At 43.1% G+C, this 16,448-nt stretch overlaps 1 protein-coding gene across 4 annotated transcripts in view; it reads left to right on the top strand.

Moving 5' to 3' along the window:
• Positions 1-7,586, top strand: part of FGFRL1 (fibroblast growth factor receptor like 1) — a 176,110-nt gene extending 168,524 nt beyond the window's left edge. For all 4 annotated transcript variants that reach the window (XM_080590096.1, XM_080590095.1, XM_080590097.1 and 1 more), the window contains exon 7: positions 737-7,586. In XM_080590096.1, coding sequence (XP_080446222.1) covers positions 737-1,146 — 410 coding nt within the window. In that variant the 3' untranslated portion in view covers positions 1,147-7,586. The remainder of the gene's footprint in view (positions 1-736) is intronic.
• Positions 7,587-16,448: the final 8,862 nt, after the last annotated feature.

Raw genomic sequence — 16,448 nt, 5'->3', positions numbered from 1 at the left:
GAATTTGCTGCTAGAAAGCCAACGGCAGCTCCAGAGAAACTGGTGGAGGTGGAGCCCATTTGGGATTGAGAGTTGGACACGTGCTTTAATGTCATATGAAATTTCAGCTCCCTATTGCTTGGACACCAAGGAGAGGACAGCAGCTCACCTGTGTTTTTCCAAATCACCCTCCAAATCACCGCATTCATGCTGCCTGCCCTGTCAGAGCATTGCTGAGTAGCTCCAGTAGCACTGAACAAGGGTGCTAAAGAGTGTCTAAAGCCCATGCAGACACAGCTACGCCTGGTAAAGACAAGAGGGCAACGCGCAGTGGCTCTGCGTAACCCGGTCAAGCTTCCTGGGCTGCTGACATGGAGGAATTGCTGACATGTGCTGTGCTGTGTCCTCCAGTCTGGGCAGCGAAGCCCACTCCATCGCAGAGCGAAGGTGTTAGGAAATTCTTGGGCTGGCTCTAGTGCATCCATTAAAACTTAAATAAGAAAGTTAAAAAATCCCCCAAAGGCCCCCCTCCTGACCCCTAAACCAGAGAAAATGAGTTGCTTGTCCTTCCAGGAGCACTGAAAAGCAAAACAGTTACCAAACTTCATGTGCTAGCTTGATTTCTCCCTTGTTACTTGGTCTGGCAGGGTTGCCAGACAGCCTGTACAAAAGCCAGCCCAAGTGTGACATCTGTTACAAATTTACTTTGCCTGCATTTAATTAACTCTTTCTGTCTCTTCCCTGCCACGATGTCCAGATCCCAAGCCTCCAAGTGCACCTGTGCCCCCCTCCTCGGCCAGCAGCCTTCCCTGGCCCGTGATCATCGGCATCCCCGCCGGAGCCGTCTTCATCTTCGGGACAATCCTCCTGTGGCTTTGCCAGACCAAGAAGAAACCCTGCTCCCCACCAGCTGCTGCCCCCGTGCACCGGCCGCAGCCCCGGGACAGGATCTGCGTCTCCCAGGTCCCTGACAAAGACTGCATCTCCTCCATAAACTATGAGGAATACGTCGCCCAGCAGCAGCATTTACTGTCCCAAGGGCCTGCGCTCGCCCCAGCCATGGCATCCAAAATGTACCCAAAGATTTACACGGACATCCACACCCACACTCACTCGCACGTGGAAGGCAAAGTCCATCAGCACCAGCACATTCAGTACCAGTGCTAAGAGGGTGGCCGTGTACAGTGGCTCGTTTGGGCTTTTCCCCCTGGTACCTCAGAAGAGACTGCTCTGAGTCAGCTCACACTGCCAGCAGTAGGCAAAGCAGACAGAAAAGATTATATATATAATTTTAAATATATATATACATATATATATAATTGTATATGCGTGTGTGTATGTGTGTATATATATATGTGTATATATCTATATCTATCTATATAAATATATATATAATAGAGAAAGACAGAGAGAGAAAAGAGATTTTTTTTTATTATTACAATCAGGATGTAGCCAAGGAATAATGAAGGAACTCCAAATCTCAGCAGCTAGGCAGCCATCCCCAACAGTGGAGCCTTCCTGGATTTTTTAATCAAGGTGGTGGCAAGTAAGGCAGGATGCAGGGATATGAACCACCACCTCCTTCCTCATGTAGCTAAAAGGAGCAAGAAAAGGCGACCGTGGTGCTTTTCCAGGTGGGCAGCCCTGTTGCCCTGGCACATCACTTGTTTTGGTGGGAATCCCCCAGACCTGTCCCACACAGGAGCACAAGGGAAAGCCTTTTCCCTCCGAGTGACTCGAGCGCTAAAGTACCTGAGGTTTAGTGCCTAAGCATGAGGAGACATGACCAACTCACCTCTTCCAGGGGAAAAAAATAACACAAGAGGGTCTGGAAAAGCTAATTTCTGTTCACAACGTGAAATGTCGAATGTTTCTCAAGCACAGTCGTTTTGTCTGCAATGCTGACCGAGCTGCTTGGTTTGATTTCTGCAAGTCACGTTTCTCATGGAGGGTTCTGCTGAGCAAACCTCACTGCCCCGGTCCTAGGACTCAGTGCCACTGCCAGGAAAAAGGAAGGAAGGAAGGAAAGAAAGAGGAACATTGTACAGAACACCTTTATATTTATATTTAAGAAATAATAATAATTAATAATAATAATAATTGAACTGCTGATGGCGAAGAAAGCAAAACACACTGTCCTTCTCTGATGGCTTACAGTGACAAGCTACTGGATTTTCTACATCAATGCAAAATACGTATAAACATGAGAAAAAGGAGAAAGAAAAAAAGAGAATGAAATAATAATCTTGTAGGAAAAATTGCATTTGAGAAATATTCACCTAGGTTGTGTGTGGTTGCCCCCTCCCCACAGATAACAGTCTGGAAATGATACAACTACATTTCAGTTCAAACTACAGTAAAAACAGAAAGAAAAGAGAGTAAATAAGGACCGTATTAAATACCTATATGGACTGGAAATGAATCCAATTACAAATATAAAACCTTTGTAATTCTATATAGAGTTTAAACAAAGTCATGTATATTTAATTTATTTTGTTAAACAAGAAAAAAAATGTATGATATTTTCCTCAAAACAGGCATTTCTATACATATTTTTGATCAAAGAAAATAAAGATTTTTTTTTTCAGGTTCTATAGATGCCATGCTCAGAAAACACTCAATGTAGCATGTAACCAACCATATTTCTCCTAACTTGGAGGTCATCTATCTGTATGCTTACTCACACCAGCCACATGTACTCTCCTAGCATCATCTCAGGTACTGCCAGTGCCACCACTTCCATTAGAAATTTGCATTTTCCATCATTTAAATGCTGATTGTGAGGGTGTGCAGTGGCCTGATCACTTCCCATGGACCCCTTCTCATCTCCACTAGCAAAGATCTCTGCACACAGGGAAATCTGTTTCACTATGCTTTTTTAAAAAAATGAATCATTTTTTTTTCGGGGCAGGGTGTGTTGGGGGGGTGGAGAGAGGTTACATTTGTTTTTTTTTTAACCACAAACCTGCAGGGGTTTTTCTTTTCAAAAGAAAATTTTGTAAATCAAACATCGTAATTTGTGAGCCTGTAAAATGAGCTTCAGCCTCAGGGTGCCTGGGAGGGGAAAACATGCCACGGGGGTGAAACCCTTCATTTGTAAATGCTGCTGTTAGGCTAGAGGAACCAGCGAGGGTGAGCTGGGTGCAGCAAGGGGAGCGCGCGGGCAGCTGCTCCCCTCAAGAAGGAAGGTGCAAACCTTTCTGCTGCAAGTGGAGAGAGGCATCTAACCCTGTAGTGGCCACAATCTTCTTTAGACAAGGCAGGTTCAGTAACGCAGCAACTGTTTGCTGTTCAGTTTTGTTTCACAGGGAAGAAAAAAAAAAGACGTGCCAATTTTTAAGTTTGAAATTACTTCCTTCTCAGGCCTGTTCTGCAAAAGAGAAATCTTCAGCAAACCAGCTGCTCCAATTTAAAGTGAAACACTTCATTTAACCTGAAACAAAACAGTGCTTTAGGCTTTTCTTTTTCTCTGAATGTTTCCAAAATTATTTGCTCTGGGTTGACCTGCAGTGATTTTTCTGCCGGTTTGTTTGGATCATCAGCAAACCAAACAGCTCCCTGTTTGCTCAGCCGTAGCACTGTGAGGTGGGGCCCTCATTCAGCAAAGCACATACGCTCCCGTTCTCCTTCACCAACACGTGCTGCTCCAAAAAAGTTCCCTTTTTGCCTTAGCCACCCAGGTCAGTGGCCTTGTCCCTGCCCACTGATAGCAAGATGGTCTTTCTGTAGAGATTATAACTACACAACCTATATATATATACATATGTGTATATATATTGGAAGCAGGAGGGTTCAGTTAAACTTTGTTAACACAAATTTTTGAAGCATCTAAAAGTTAAGTTCAGCTCCTGGGTGTCTGCATACATTCCCCCAGCTTCAGGGAGGCTTAAATATGAGCGCTGAGGGCTCTGCTTGGATCTAAGGCATGATGTAGGCAGCATTCTTAATGGCTATATTTTATGGAGTCATTTCATGGAAAAAGCCAAAAACCCTTTATACAGTAATTGTGTCACCTTATTTTAAGAAGGCAGCACGTGGCTATTTCCATGAGAGATTAAGGGCTACATCTCATAACTCACGCCTATGGGAAGCTACTTCTTGCACTGTGGTAGGCACCAAGCTACTGCACGTCTCAGCAGTGTTAGGAGCCTGGCAGATGACAGGATTCATCTGGAAGCCCATGGTCTTTTCTCAGCTATCTGCATCTGTGCTGCAGCCAGGGGACACGTGGCTCATGCTGTGATAGCAGTTCTGAGACCAGCTTCAAAGGAGGAGGTGCATAATTGGTTTTATATGCTTCAGCTCTATGCAAACCCTAAGAGATGGTCTTACGACCCTTTTTTCAAGTGGCAGCTATATCACTGACCCTCAGAGAGAGAGTGAGTGGGCTAAAAGAAACAGTCCTGCATTTCCCACATAGAGCTTCCACACTGAGCATTACGCTCTCCACTGGTGCCTTCTGCCCCAAAATCCTGGCACTCCATAGTGTTGTATCATGAAATCAACACGTCACATGTTGCCAGATGGCTCAGGTGGAAGAAGTGGTTTCCTCCTGCCTGTAAAAGCTCCAGCCTTTAAACACAAACCTCTAGCAATGTTAACAGAGAGGGAATGCATCAGTAAACCCCCCCAGCATGGACAATGCAAGGTCTGAGCACAGCTGCAGTAAAGCCACTGCACTCAGAAGGCAGCTCTGGGGTGAGATGCTATAGAGGTCTCGATTTGCACATGTATTGTATATATTGTCTGGGTCTTGCACTGGCTTGCTGGGCCTGGGTGGGTTTTGTGTTTCAAGGAATTATTTTGCCTCTACGGAACACCCATAAGTGCTCTTACAAGTTACTCTGTCCCATGCCTACTGCATGCCATTTCTTTTTAGGGCTTGATTGTGCCTTGCATGTATTGCAAAGTCTTCCTTAGCCTAAATAAATTCTGCCAGGTCCTGCTCATGTCTGAATTTGTTTTTCATCAGTGGGACAAGATTTGAACTATTCTTTGTTTATGAATACAGGGCATTTACAGAAAACCATAGTCTTGCTATTAACTACTGATCCTATTTTGAACACAGTTTTTTATTTTATGCATTGGTACATGTATACATATAGGCATATAGATGTACATGCCAGGCTGTGATACAGAAGGCAGTTGTACTTTTAAAGCCACGGGGCTTCAAAGATCTAAGGAATTTTAGGCTTAAAGCTCTCCATCTCTGTTTTTTTTATTTGCATTACAGATCAAACATGGCCTTACATGTCGGTTTGTGTGTGGCATTTTTAAACTTTGTATGGACAATCCCTGTACTGTTAGCTCTTTTAAACTGAAAACCTTTATCAGACATTTACAAATAAAAAGTGACATGTGATTTTCGAACAGTGGCAAATACAGTAACTGAGGACATCAAAAAGAGACGGGATGGCACAGCATTCATACGGCTGTGCTGTGTAATAAAAACTAGAAAAAAGTATGCTCCTAGGTGATAGCATTGTATAAATTCAACATTTTTTGAGGGAAGGGGTGGTGGTGTGTCTGTGTGTGAGCGTGTGCACGTGCGTGTGTGTACACAGGAGGAATATATGCTGGCATGATGAAGTACACAATACTGCAGAGCTATTTTTGCACCATGACTTGATCTGATGATTTGTGTAAGTGCTGTGAATCCAGAGCAGACTTTTTAGTGGTTTGGAAAAGTTTTCTAGTTTTTTTAGTGACAAAGACTGTTCCCGATTTCTTCACCTCCATAGCCAAATGCCATAGATGCAACAAGAGCCAAACTGCAATTAGGAAGATGAAAATTTGGGGTTGCTGGAGTTGACGGCAAAATTACAGTGTCCAGGGCAGAGCAGGGATTTCAGGATGAGGCCCAGCACTTCCAGCCCTTTGGGGTGAATGTGCGGGTGTCTCACTACTCTCTCAGAGGCAGCAAATGTCCAAGCTGTAACACTTTTAAGTTCATCTGGCCCTCACCCAAACTTCATCTTGGCCTGACCTGGACCTTGGACCCAAAACGCTCCGTGAGGAAACGGTACACGTGTGGTGGGAAAGAGGAAATATTTCTCTGTCAGCTCCATTTCTGTGACTGTCTGAAGATCTTCAGAGGTTTGAAATAATGGAATAAAGCCCCTGGGAGACACAGCAGTGGGCATAAACTGGGAGATGGTCAAAGGCTGATGGCGAATTTTTCATAGCTTTGCTTTCTAGGCATCACCTCTGCCAACATGGTGTACATTGTGTACCTAGGCCTCCGAATGCCCCGAGGTCAGTGATTATTCCACACAGAACACCCATTCCAGCTCTTGCAGATGCCAGTTGAAAAAAAATAAAATAAAAACACCACAGCATCCATCGGGAAATCAATTAGAGGCATGGAGACATTGTAAAACTTACATCATTGTTCTGGCGGGCCTATTGGCAGAGAAAGACGTGACAGGAGTTAATGGCCAGAGCAAGAAGCCAGGCACATTTAAATGGGAAATGCACACATTTTCGAAAGAGCTATCAAGGGAAGGGATAGAGACTGCATCTCTCACAAGCACCAAATCAAGGCTGGGTGCTTTGTGGGTGCTTCTGTCAGGTGCAAGGTATTGGGAACATCGTTAGGCCGAAGGGATACATCTAGGCCAGCTGGGCTCATCTGGCAGTCCCTTCTGGCCCTGAAGACACGTATATGGGCTGAAACAAGGAGATGGAAGCGTGGGTCCCTGCTCCAGGCCGGGCAGGGGCTGGTGAGCATGGTACCCACACGTGTGCAGTGCAGGCCTGACAGCACTGCCTGGCACGTGGGCCTGGGCTGCACACCCAGCTCTGCTCCTTACAGCTCCGCTTGCTTCTGGGCTCTGAGTGTGCCGTCTCAGCATTTTCTGGCTTATTACTGAAGTAATGGCATTATTTATATGAAACGGCGTTGTGCATCGACATTTACTGTGTCTGCAAATAACCCTTTGTGTAAACAGCGTCAGAGGCCTGTGTGTACACACATCCCACTCCTCCACGCTATCAGCGTTCTGGAAAATCTTGCTGGATTTGCTGCAGTTAGTGTCATGAAGGATTTACATGTGCATATGAATGTAAACACATGTGGTTAATGGCCTGCTGACTTGCTTAAACTTGTTGGTGGTGTAAGTGTCTTCAATCCTTTATATGCCGTGCATGTGAGGGGGCAGGATCCTGCTCTGCTCTTGCCCTGGTGTGGACACAGTGCTGTCCTGGCGCTCGTTTGGGTATGTGTGGGCTCACATCTTAGGCTGTGGGGTTTGGCCAAAGTGAACCCTGCAGGTCCCCTACACACACGTGGTCCTGATGAGTGCTGGGCTACAAAAAGGGCACCTATGTGAATTCCTCTGCCTGTGATCCATGTAGCGAGGGTGCAAGGGGCACAGCCACGAACACACCCAGCTTTATGGAGTGGGTTTCACCTATGGATCTCAGCAACAACTTCACAGAGGAAGAAATGAGGCAGGAAGGTACCTGCCTGATGACATCCAGGGTCTGCCGACCAAATGTGCTGGGATGCACCCAGGCCATTGGCCAGGTTGGTTCTGCACTGGGGACCTGGGAGAAAATGCCTCTAATTACGAATCTGTAGGTATTTCAGACTTTCTATTTACCCTGTCTTACCTGAAAAGTGTTTCTTGGGCTAAGATCCATAGGTTACAAAAGTTTATTATAAATGCCAAAAAACAACAAACAAACAAACAAAAAAGTGGGTTATTGTAGTTGAGAATTAAACCATTTTTAATTTTTAAAATACTACTGGTGCATTGACTATTAAGTGGCACACACATACTTGTGCGGAGTCTGGAGGAGAGAATGTCCACTTTACGTTTTTTTTTTTTTTAAGCCCAGGCATCTTTGTGTGTGCTCACCAGCTTCTGATCAATGAGAGCAATACATGGTACGATGACCTCTATTTGTTCCTAACTTAACTTTTACACTTCTTCTTCCTTTTCTCTTTCACTTCTGTCAGTCTGTTATAATTAGGATTTAATATATTCCACAGTATAAATGGGCATCAGCAAAGCAATGAATATTCTTTCATTTTCCCATTTTCACTAACCAAATCCAGTCTGCAGTGCTATTTCTATCCAAGCCAATCTATGCTTTGGTGAGAGGAGTAATAAATAACACTTTAGAGCTGACTTCAAAATGCCTTTTTTTTCTTTGATCTGAGTAATTAAAGAGTCAAGCTGCTGTTCCTGAGCATTTTCTGATGGAATTACACGAGTTACACAGCTCTTCATTTGTATGTCATTAAACATTATGTTTTATTGCTGCTGTTCAAACAATTAGTACCTAAATATGCCCCATATTCTCATAAAGAGGCAGTAGCAGTGCTAATGTTAATGCCCTGGTTAACAGTTTGTTTCCATCCAGAGTCCACCATCATGCTTGAATGCCATTTAATCTCAATCAGATCTTTACTGATGGCCTTCTGAAGTCGTTCTCTTCTGCAGTCATTTAACTGCGCAGTGAAGTGAGGATAAGTCGAACAATAAAGTTAAGTAAAAATGGCATTTCTCTTAACACAGGCATTTTTTAAAGTTCATTACAAGTTTTGGTTATAAAAAGGCCAGTGCTTCGTGGTGATCAGTCATTTTGACATTTTTATGGTGTTTTTATTACCCCTGGCTCATTTCCATACTAAAGGGAACATTTGTAACAATACTTGCTTGCTCTGTTATGATTAGGATTGTGCTTTTGCTGCGCTTTGTTCGGCTGTTGCTGCACTCAGTAACGCTCTTGGCACACGTCCTCCCAGACCCTACGGTGTGTTTATTCAAAGGGAAGGAAAAAGAAGTGTCTACTAAAACAATAAACTACTACTGCTTGCGTTAACATGGCCATAACTTCCTTGTTCTGCAGACAATCAGTTAGCAAAGCTGTTAGGTAAACTTGCTCCTTTGCTGTTGAAAAAATAAATATTCATGAATCTTGCAGCCATGTTTTCCTGTGCTTTATTATCGGGTTGAAAACAGCGAAGGATTTTAAAGCTAATAATTTAATCAGAGAGATAAGAATGGAGGCCCAGATCCTGAAACCAGTAGGAGATGGGATCCTCAATAGTCCTTAATAAGTATTTAAGGCTGTGTTATTTCAATATTAATGTTTTCACTCATCCTGCTTAAGACAGGAGGTGAATGTGAAAAGAGGAGTTGTGAATGATAAAGAGGGACAAGTAAAATAAAAGAAGCAGATAAAATTAAAGACTAAGATTAAAATAAAAGTGGCAGGGTTGCTGTTGCATGCTGTCAACTTCACCTGCCCCCAGACCTAGGACAAACCAGGGCTCAATTCCCATATAACAGGCCGTTTCTCTGGAGCACAACACTGGTGAACCCATTTAATACGAAACATAGAATCATAGAATAATTATGGTTGGAAAAGACCTTCAAGATCATCTGCTCCAACCATCACCCTACTACCAATGTCACCCATTAAACCATGTCCCTAAGCACCAGACCACGTTCTTGCTTTGTCTGGATCTCAAAGTGAAGTAAGAATTTGTTTTCAGGCCTGGGTTCATCCTAATTAAACAAGATAGTGAAGTTAGGGACAGAGTAATTGTGAGTTTCCTTAAACAGGGCAGAAGAACTGGCACTTCCCAAAGCTGGTTTGTCTTATGGGTGGAGATTAAGACCCACGAAGGTGTTTACTGTTCCACTGAAGCCAGCAAACTAAGCTAGATTTGTCATCCAGGTACCATGAAACAAAAGGATGAATCTGGGTTTTGGTACAAAACAGAGAGTTGGAAAATGACAGAAATACACTGCAAATTGGTAAAGTGCCCATATACATTAATTTTTCCCAATGGTAGAGTCCTAAGCAAATAATTGTGACTTTCTTTATGCTGCTTGGTCTCAGAGCCTGGGAGGTTGGTGCTCTCCCGAACCCTTCCTGCCCATGAATAGGAAACAAAGGGAGGGAATCCATGGGGAGAGGCTGCCGGGTGGGATTGCCTGCTGGTACAAGCCCCAGCTTTCATCGCACTGCTCCCGTCGCAGTGTGCCGGCCCCAGCCCCGCGCTGCCAGGAACATAAGCTGCCCTCTGTCATGGTTCAATGAGAGCAAAGAGCTCTCCTGCTTGACATCAGAAGAGACGCATTTTGATGTTTATCTGAAAGCCTCTTCCAAATGTGCGTGCACAATAGAGACTGCGTGTGAGGACAGGTCTGGGACGATAGCAGAGAGAAGTGATAAAACGCTTCTCTCTCATTTTGGTGTGTTAAGACGTAATACTCCCATATGCCAGAAAAGATTTGTAAGGGGCCATAAAGTCAGCACAACTCTGTTTGCACTTGCTTTTTGGTTCCTTGACAGTGATGCAGGGGCCTCTGTGCAAACACGGCTCTGCGGTTAGCATTTAAAGTGCTAGTCCCTTCAGCATTTAAACTGATTTGCCATCTTGGCTGGAACAGGCACCTACAAAACAAGAAGGCAGAAAATTGCATGGACAAAACGAGGTCAGAATGGAACCTAAAATCAAGGAAACCCTGCTTGTTCGGTAATTTTAGAAGATACTATGGTTTACATACGTGGTTTACATATCATCGTTTCCAGAGTATCTATGCTCTGGCCACTACTGCCTACTTGTTTTCCCTACATCCCCGTGAATCACAGCAACAACCACTCTCTCCGTGCAGAAGAGACATTGAAATTCAGAGAAACAAAGAGTTTATTTAAGCAGCAAGAGCAGAGCTATGGACTTAGATTCACACAACATTTCCAAATTAATGTCTGTCCAAACCAATTTGTCATTATATCATTAATGCTTCTTTGACACAGGGAAATCACAGGGCATCTGCTGTCTCTCAGAGCTTCAAGCAAAGCAAGACCAAGATGAACTATTTCCGAAATCTGAGCTGGTGACAGAGTGAATATACTGGAGTGGCTGTATACCAGTGCTGAGCTCAGTTTCTCACTCAACAGAAGGTACAGCTAGTTTGTTATTCCATGCAGCATCATGATTTATCCTTATTTTTCCCAAAACATGGTCTAAAAGCCATGAATGAAAGTGGAACCGTTCCCCCAGCCACCAGGTGAGGCCATCAGAGTTGTTCGGGTTGAACTTGACCTCATAGAAGTCACTGGGAATTTGTATGCTGGACTTTTTGGGAGAATAATTCATTTATCTTCCAAAGTTAACAGCTTTCTGACAACTGCTGTCATCAGCACTGAAAAATTACTTTTTTTTTTTTTTTTCTGGATAAACATGTGCAAAAGAAATATGAGGGGATACTTTGTTTTGCACCATCCTGGAGGACCCCTGCAAGAAGTATCAATGTTGAACCTTTGTCCTGCAGCTGCCACAGAAAGTTAGCTATGTGTGTTTCCAGCTCATGCACTTCCAGCAGTCAAAAGTTTTTATCAAAGCCCATGTGTTGTCCTTCATAAAGCTGGGAAAAAAAAAAAAAAAAAAAAAAAAACACATGATAAATAATTCACATTTCAACTAGCATTAAATGGAAACTTTACGAAGCAGATTCAAATTGTTTAATAAACACTGATAAGTCCCTCCAGGAGTATCAGGCAACAAATGATAGACAATATTTTGGCAACGAAGAGAAATGGCTGCTTCCAACAATTATGGATGACCAGACTGTCTAGGAAACATGTTTGGATTGTTAATCTTGATAGTTTTTCATTGTTGAGATCGTAGCGGGAGGCACAAGTTCAGTGAAAACCGTATCAGATGTGAATGCTTTGTAACTGTGTGATATTAAATTTTGGATGTTTGGTCATTCAGAATCAATAAAATAAAATAAAATAAAATAAAATAAAATAAAATAAAATAAAATAAAATAAAATAAAATAAAATAAAATAAAATAAAGTAAAGTAAAATAAAATAAAATAAAATAAAATAAAATAAAATAAAATAAAATAAAATAAAATAAAATAAAATAAAATAAAATAAAATAAAATAAAATAAAGTAAAATAAAATAAAATAAAAAAATAAGTCACCAAGAAGTTCAATTTCCAAAATCTTCAGTGTTTGTACTATCTTTAAAATGTTATTGTAAAGATTATAAGGATTTGTTCTTGATGATTTTTAATTTTCCAGAAGAAACACTTCTTTGAGAAACACTCAGAGAAGAACGTTTGCAGAGACAGAACATATTTCTGCTGTTTTCAATCACAAAGTTTCAGTGAGCTTCTTATGATTGTTGCTTTCATATTTGTGTCACCAGGGTTGGATGATATGGAAACCTGTTTTATTGTTTCCAAGACTGTCAAACATTTAGCTGTCCCATGATTGTATTTGTAATATTGTAAGTATTTGGAGTATAAACAGTATGTGGAGCTCAGAAACTAGATTTTTTTTTTTTTTTTTAATGTAGCAGCTTCGGTGTTGAGCTTTGCAGACACATTTTGATCTTTGTCTCTGGCAGTGCTTGTTCAGTGTTACAGGAGGGATAGTCAAAAATGCCTATTTTTCCAGGAGGAAATATCAGATACTGGAAATACCCAAACTCCGTGTGTCTGCATGGGATCCACATCCTGGAGCACTCTTCTCTACAACCCTTCTCTCAAAATCTAAGCAGTGCTTCCTTTTAAAATGCACACAGTTGAATTGTCACCCTTTCATGTGATGTTCTCACTCAATATACGGGCGATGGGCTCCGTACACCCCTGCCCCTGCAAAGTTTCCAGCCAAAGCCCTGGAAGTTGTCCCAGCCTGTCCTGATTTACTGGGCACCCTCAGCTCAGCATGTTGATGCTTGGGATTGCATGGGGATGAAACCAAGAGGTATGGGCTGGGCAGGGGAAGGAGTCGGGTGGTTTGCTTCCAGACTCTGGGGTGAAGCAGCATGAGAGCTGTTTGGATGAAACCTCCAAGCTTGCAGCCACCCTAATTCAACCAAACCCTCGGCAGATGTGTGCAGGATGGGATGGCTTTGGAGAGGAGAGGGACACTAGTGCCCTGGGGCAGGCTGTCACATCTCTCAGCCATGCATCCCAGAACAGGAGTGATGGCTGTGCTGAAAGCCTGTGAGAGATTGGCTGAAAATGGCTTAATTAAATGTAGCCAAACGAAGGAAAGAGCAACTTACCAGCACCCATATTTGGAAGTCTTTCATGGCCCATCATCTGCCATCATCTCAAGCCAAGAATCATAAGCATTATAACAAGGAGATATACTTGAGCACAGAGGATTACAGTTTTCTCAGGGACTGTTGTCATAAACCCCATAGTGGGTAGAGCTTAACATAGTTTATGATAATAACTGAGTATCACATTGCCCGTAGCATCAAAAAATGACAGCAAAATTCAGGAGCAGGTGGGCAGCTTTAATTATACAGGCTCCAAAGGGAATAAACACTGGGATGGTTTTTACTGTCTGTCTGGTATGAGTCAATCCACAATGACCTTACTGGTGCTGATTTGGTGAGAATAAAGCATCCAGCCCATATTTAACCACACAAAGTCTCTTCCCCATGCCTCTTCTTGTGAGAACAGAGAAAACAGGCTTTGTAGGAGGAACTGGGGGATGTGATACTGCCAGTGATCTGCACAGATCAGGGCTGAAACACCAGACAGAGGAAGTACCCGAACAGCTGGGACTGCAACAGATGTTCTCCAGACAGCTCTGCCTCATGAAGATGTAGTATAGTAATAGGTCATGTTACAGAAACAGAAAATTAAAAAGAGTGATTTTACATGCATGAGCACTGGCTCCCTGGGCCCGGCAGTATGAGTGACACTGAACAGGGAAAGGCAGCTGGGATCCTTCCGAAGAGATCTTTGTGTCCCTTTCCACCAGAACCCACTTTCCTAATGTACAGCCTCTCCAGCAGGAATAACAGGGCCTGCAGTACTGAAATACAGCAGGAGTAAATGCAAAATCTCCTTGCCATTCCTGCAATTTACAGGCGGATTCTCGATTTCTCGGTGCCTCTGCGTCAAGGCTTTTAGCCTCCTCTGATGCTTCCCTTCCCCTGGGCCATCACGCAGGCAGTTTCTTGTATACCAACCAAGAAATGTGGAGTAACTGTGGGACTTGCAGCATCTTAGCCTGAAATTTCCCTAGGTGCTTATCTTTGGTCCTCAGAACGGCCAGAGGAGCCCGTGATGGTAAACCCAGGGGGCGATCTCCCACCTCAGCTCGGTCGCAGCCTCAGCCAGTGAGCGACACCACGGCCACCCAAGGCTCCCAGGAGTGTGGCCAGGACAGCTGCTGCCTTCTTTTACTCTTGGTAGTGGCAGCTGCTAGCATGCTACTGTATTCCTCTAGGAAGAGGGAGGCTCTTGCTGAAACCACGGGGCACCAAACCTTCCTTTCCTTCATACCAACACGTGTCCTAATCACCAGGTCACAGGGTTCCTTGAGAGCTCTCCAGTCTTTTCCGTGAGGCTGGGATGTTTAACAGCCAGGAATGCAATAGCATTGAGGTCAAATGGTGAACAAGGAGCAGAGAGCAATATCTTCTATTTTTATTACTTTATTTTTTTATTTATTTCCAAACTAGGTATCTATTGCTTCCACATCTGGGGAAAAAAAAAAAAACAGCTGGTTTTGTTCACTCTTTCCCTTTTGATACATAGAGTAATTTGTAACTTTCCTGGCTGGTTGCTGTATTTTAATATGCCCCCACAGTTTTCTTCCTTCACTCCTTTTCGACACAAAACTGAAGGTTGCCCTCTTGCAGCCTGAACACGCGTTCTTCAGACCCTTTCAATATGTTATCATCACTGATGTTTTTCATGGTTATCTTCTGCAGCAATGCCAATAAGATACATTAAAAAACTCCTACAGTAAATGGAAATGGACTCCATAGGCTATTAAATATATTTAAATAAACACATTAAACAAGCATTAAGAAAAGTGAGTATTCTTAAGTCAATGAAATAAGGTTGCAAGCACACAAGGGCCCCATAACGGCAGTTTCATTACAGACTCCTGTACATATATTCACATGTTCCAGCCTCTCTGCTAATATAAGAAAAGTGTGATTTGTCATGTCTTTGCATGATATCACTGCCCTGCTGGCATTTAAATAATTACAATACATTGCAAAGTGCTTGGGACCAAAGACATCGCAGTCCCAAATGGGAGGGCCTCATTTTGCTGTGCCTCTCCAAGTTCGTCAGGTTCCCATAGCAACACAGATCCCATCAGATAATTAAATAACACACTCAAAAACGTATGGGGCATCTGCTGGGGATTTCTTAAAATGTTTACATCTTCTTTACCACTCATGGTTTTTGGCAAGAAAATAGTTTCATTCAGGCAGTAGCACACCTATTGTAATTTCTTCCTCACTTGGGATTACAGGTTATTATTTTAAAATTCAGAACAGTAGGGATATCCCACATAGGGATAGATTGATTACAGTTCCCTATTTTTCTTCTTCCTGAATGGAGACATCCTGTGAAAACTCTGGTGTTACACTTACCTGGGAGATTATGTTAAGCTATCTGGTCCTCGCCATCCCACACTGTCCTTTGTTTCTGGTCCAGACCAGTCCTGTGTTGTCATCTCTCATGCCCCATGAAGGAGGAACCTCCAAATCAAGCAGTGTCCCCACATCCTGGTCCATCTAGCCTCCACACTTAGTGATTTGAGGTTAGCTAACATATTCTGTCTAATGCAGCCCCAGTGGAATGCCTTGGGAAGAGCTCCCATCTGAAGCCTCCACAAAATGCCCTCTCCCCAACAGCAGCGTGCCAATTCCCCTCCCCAGCCCTTCCACGACCCCATCACCAGCTCTTCCCACCAGTGGAGGGGGGCACTGAGATCTTTCTACATGATATATATATATATATATAAAATAAATAATAATAACCTTCATAAATGCAGCCAGATTTGCAGAGGCTTCTCTGACCTGCTCCCAAACCTCTCCACAGTTCACTCGTCCCCAGTATTTAATTTGCAGCATGGCTCTGCTGTACACAGGGCTCCCACCAGCCTTTCCCATCACTGCAGGAGAAGAAGACCCTTGAGGGAGCTGGGGATCCTCATGTTGCCCTTTTTTTTTTTTTTTTTTTTTTTTTTTTTTTTTTGCTGCTGAAAGCACTGTTTTCTCCCGACTGCTGCGGAGGAGAAAGGCAGCAGAGCACAGCAAAGAAATCGATAGGAACCTGCATGATGCTGAATGCATTTGTACTGAACTCTTGGATAATTTACTGGCTGCAGAGATGATACAGCCCAGAGTTCAAACTGTAAAGAAAAATAAAAAATAATAATAAAAAAATGGTGTGAGAAGAGGGGGGAGAGCAGGGGGAAACACTTGAAGCTTCCTGCTGGAAGGCTTTTCTAAATGATAGCCAGTGTGCTGTAGTCTGGGATGCTTCAGCTGGAAAATCTGCAGGCAAGGGAGACACAAGGGGCTGTTTCAGGATTTGAGAGGCCTTTTCAAGGATGAAGTTCAAGGAATAAATGGGAGGGACAGAGAAGTCAAAAGCAACCACAAGAGTTTAAAAAGCAGGGGAAGTTTGGGGTCAATTGCTATCATTTAATATAACTGCACAGAT

This window comes from Anser brachyrhynchus (assembly GCF_964034855.1).
Source record: "Anser brachyrhynchus genome assembly, chromosome: 4".
Taxonomy (NCBI): Eukaryota; Metazoa; Chordata; class Aves; order Anseriformes; family Anatidae; genus Anser; species Anser brachyrhynchus.
Note: the sequence above shows the minus strand (reverse complement) of the source record. Positions and strands in the feature narration are given on the sequence as shown.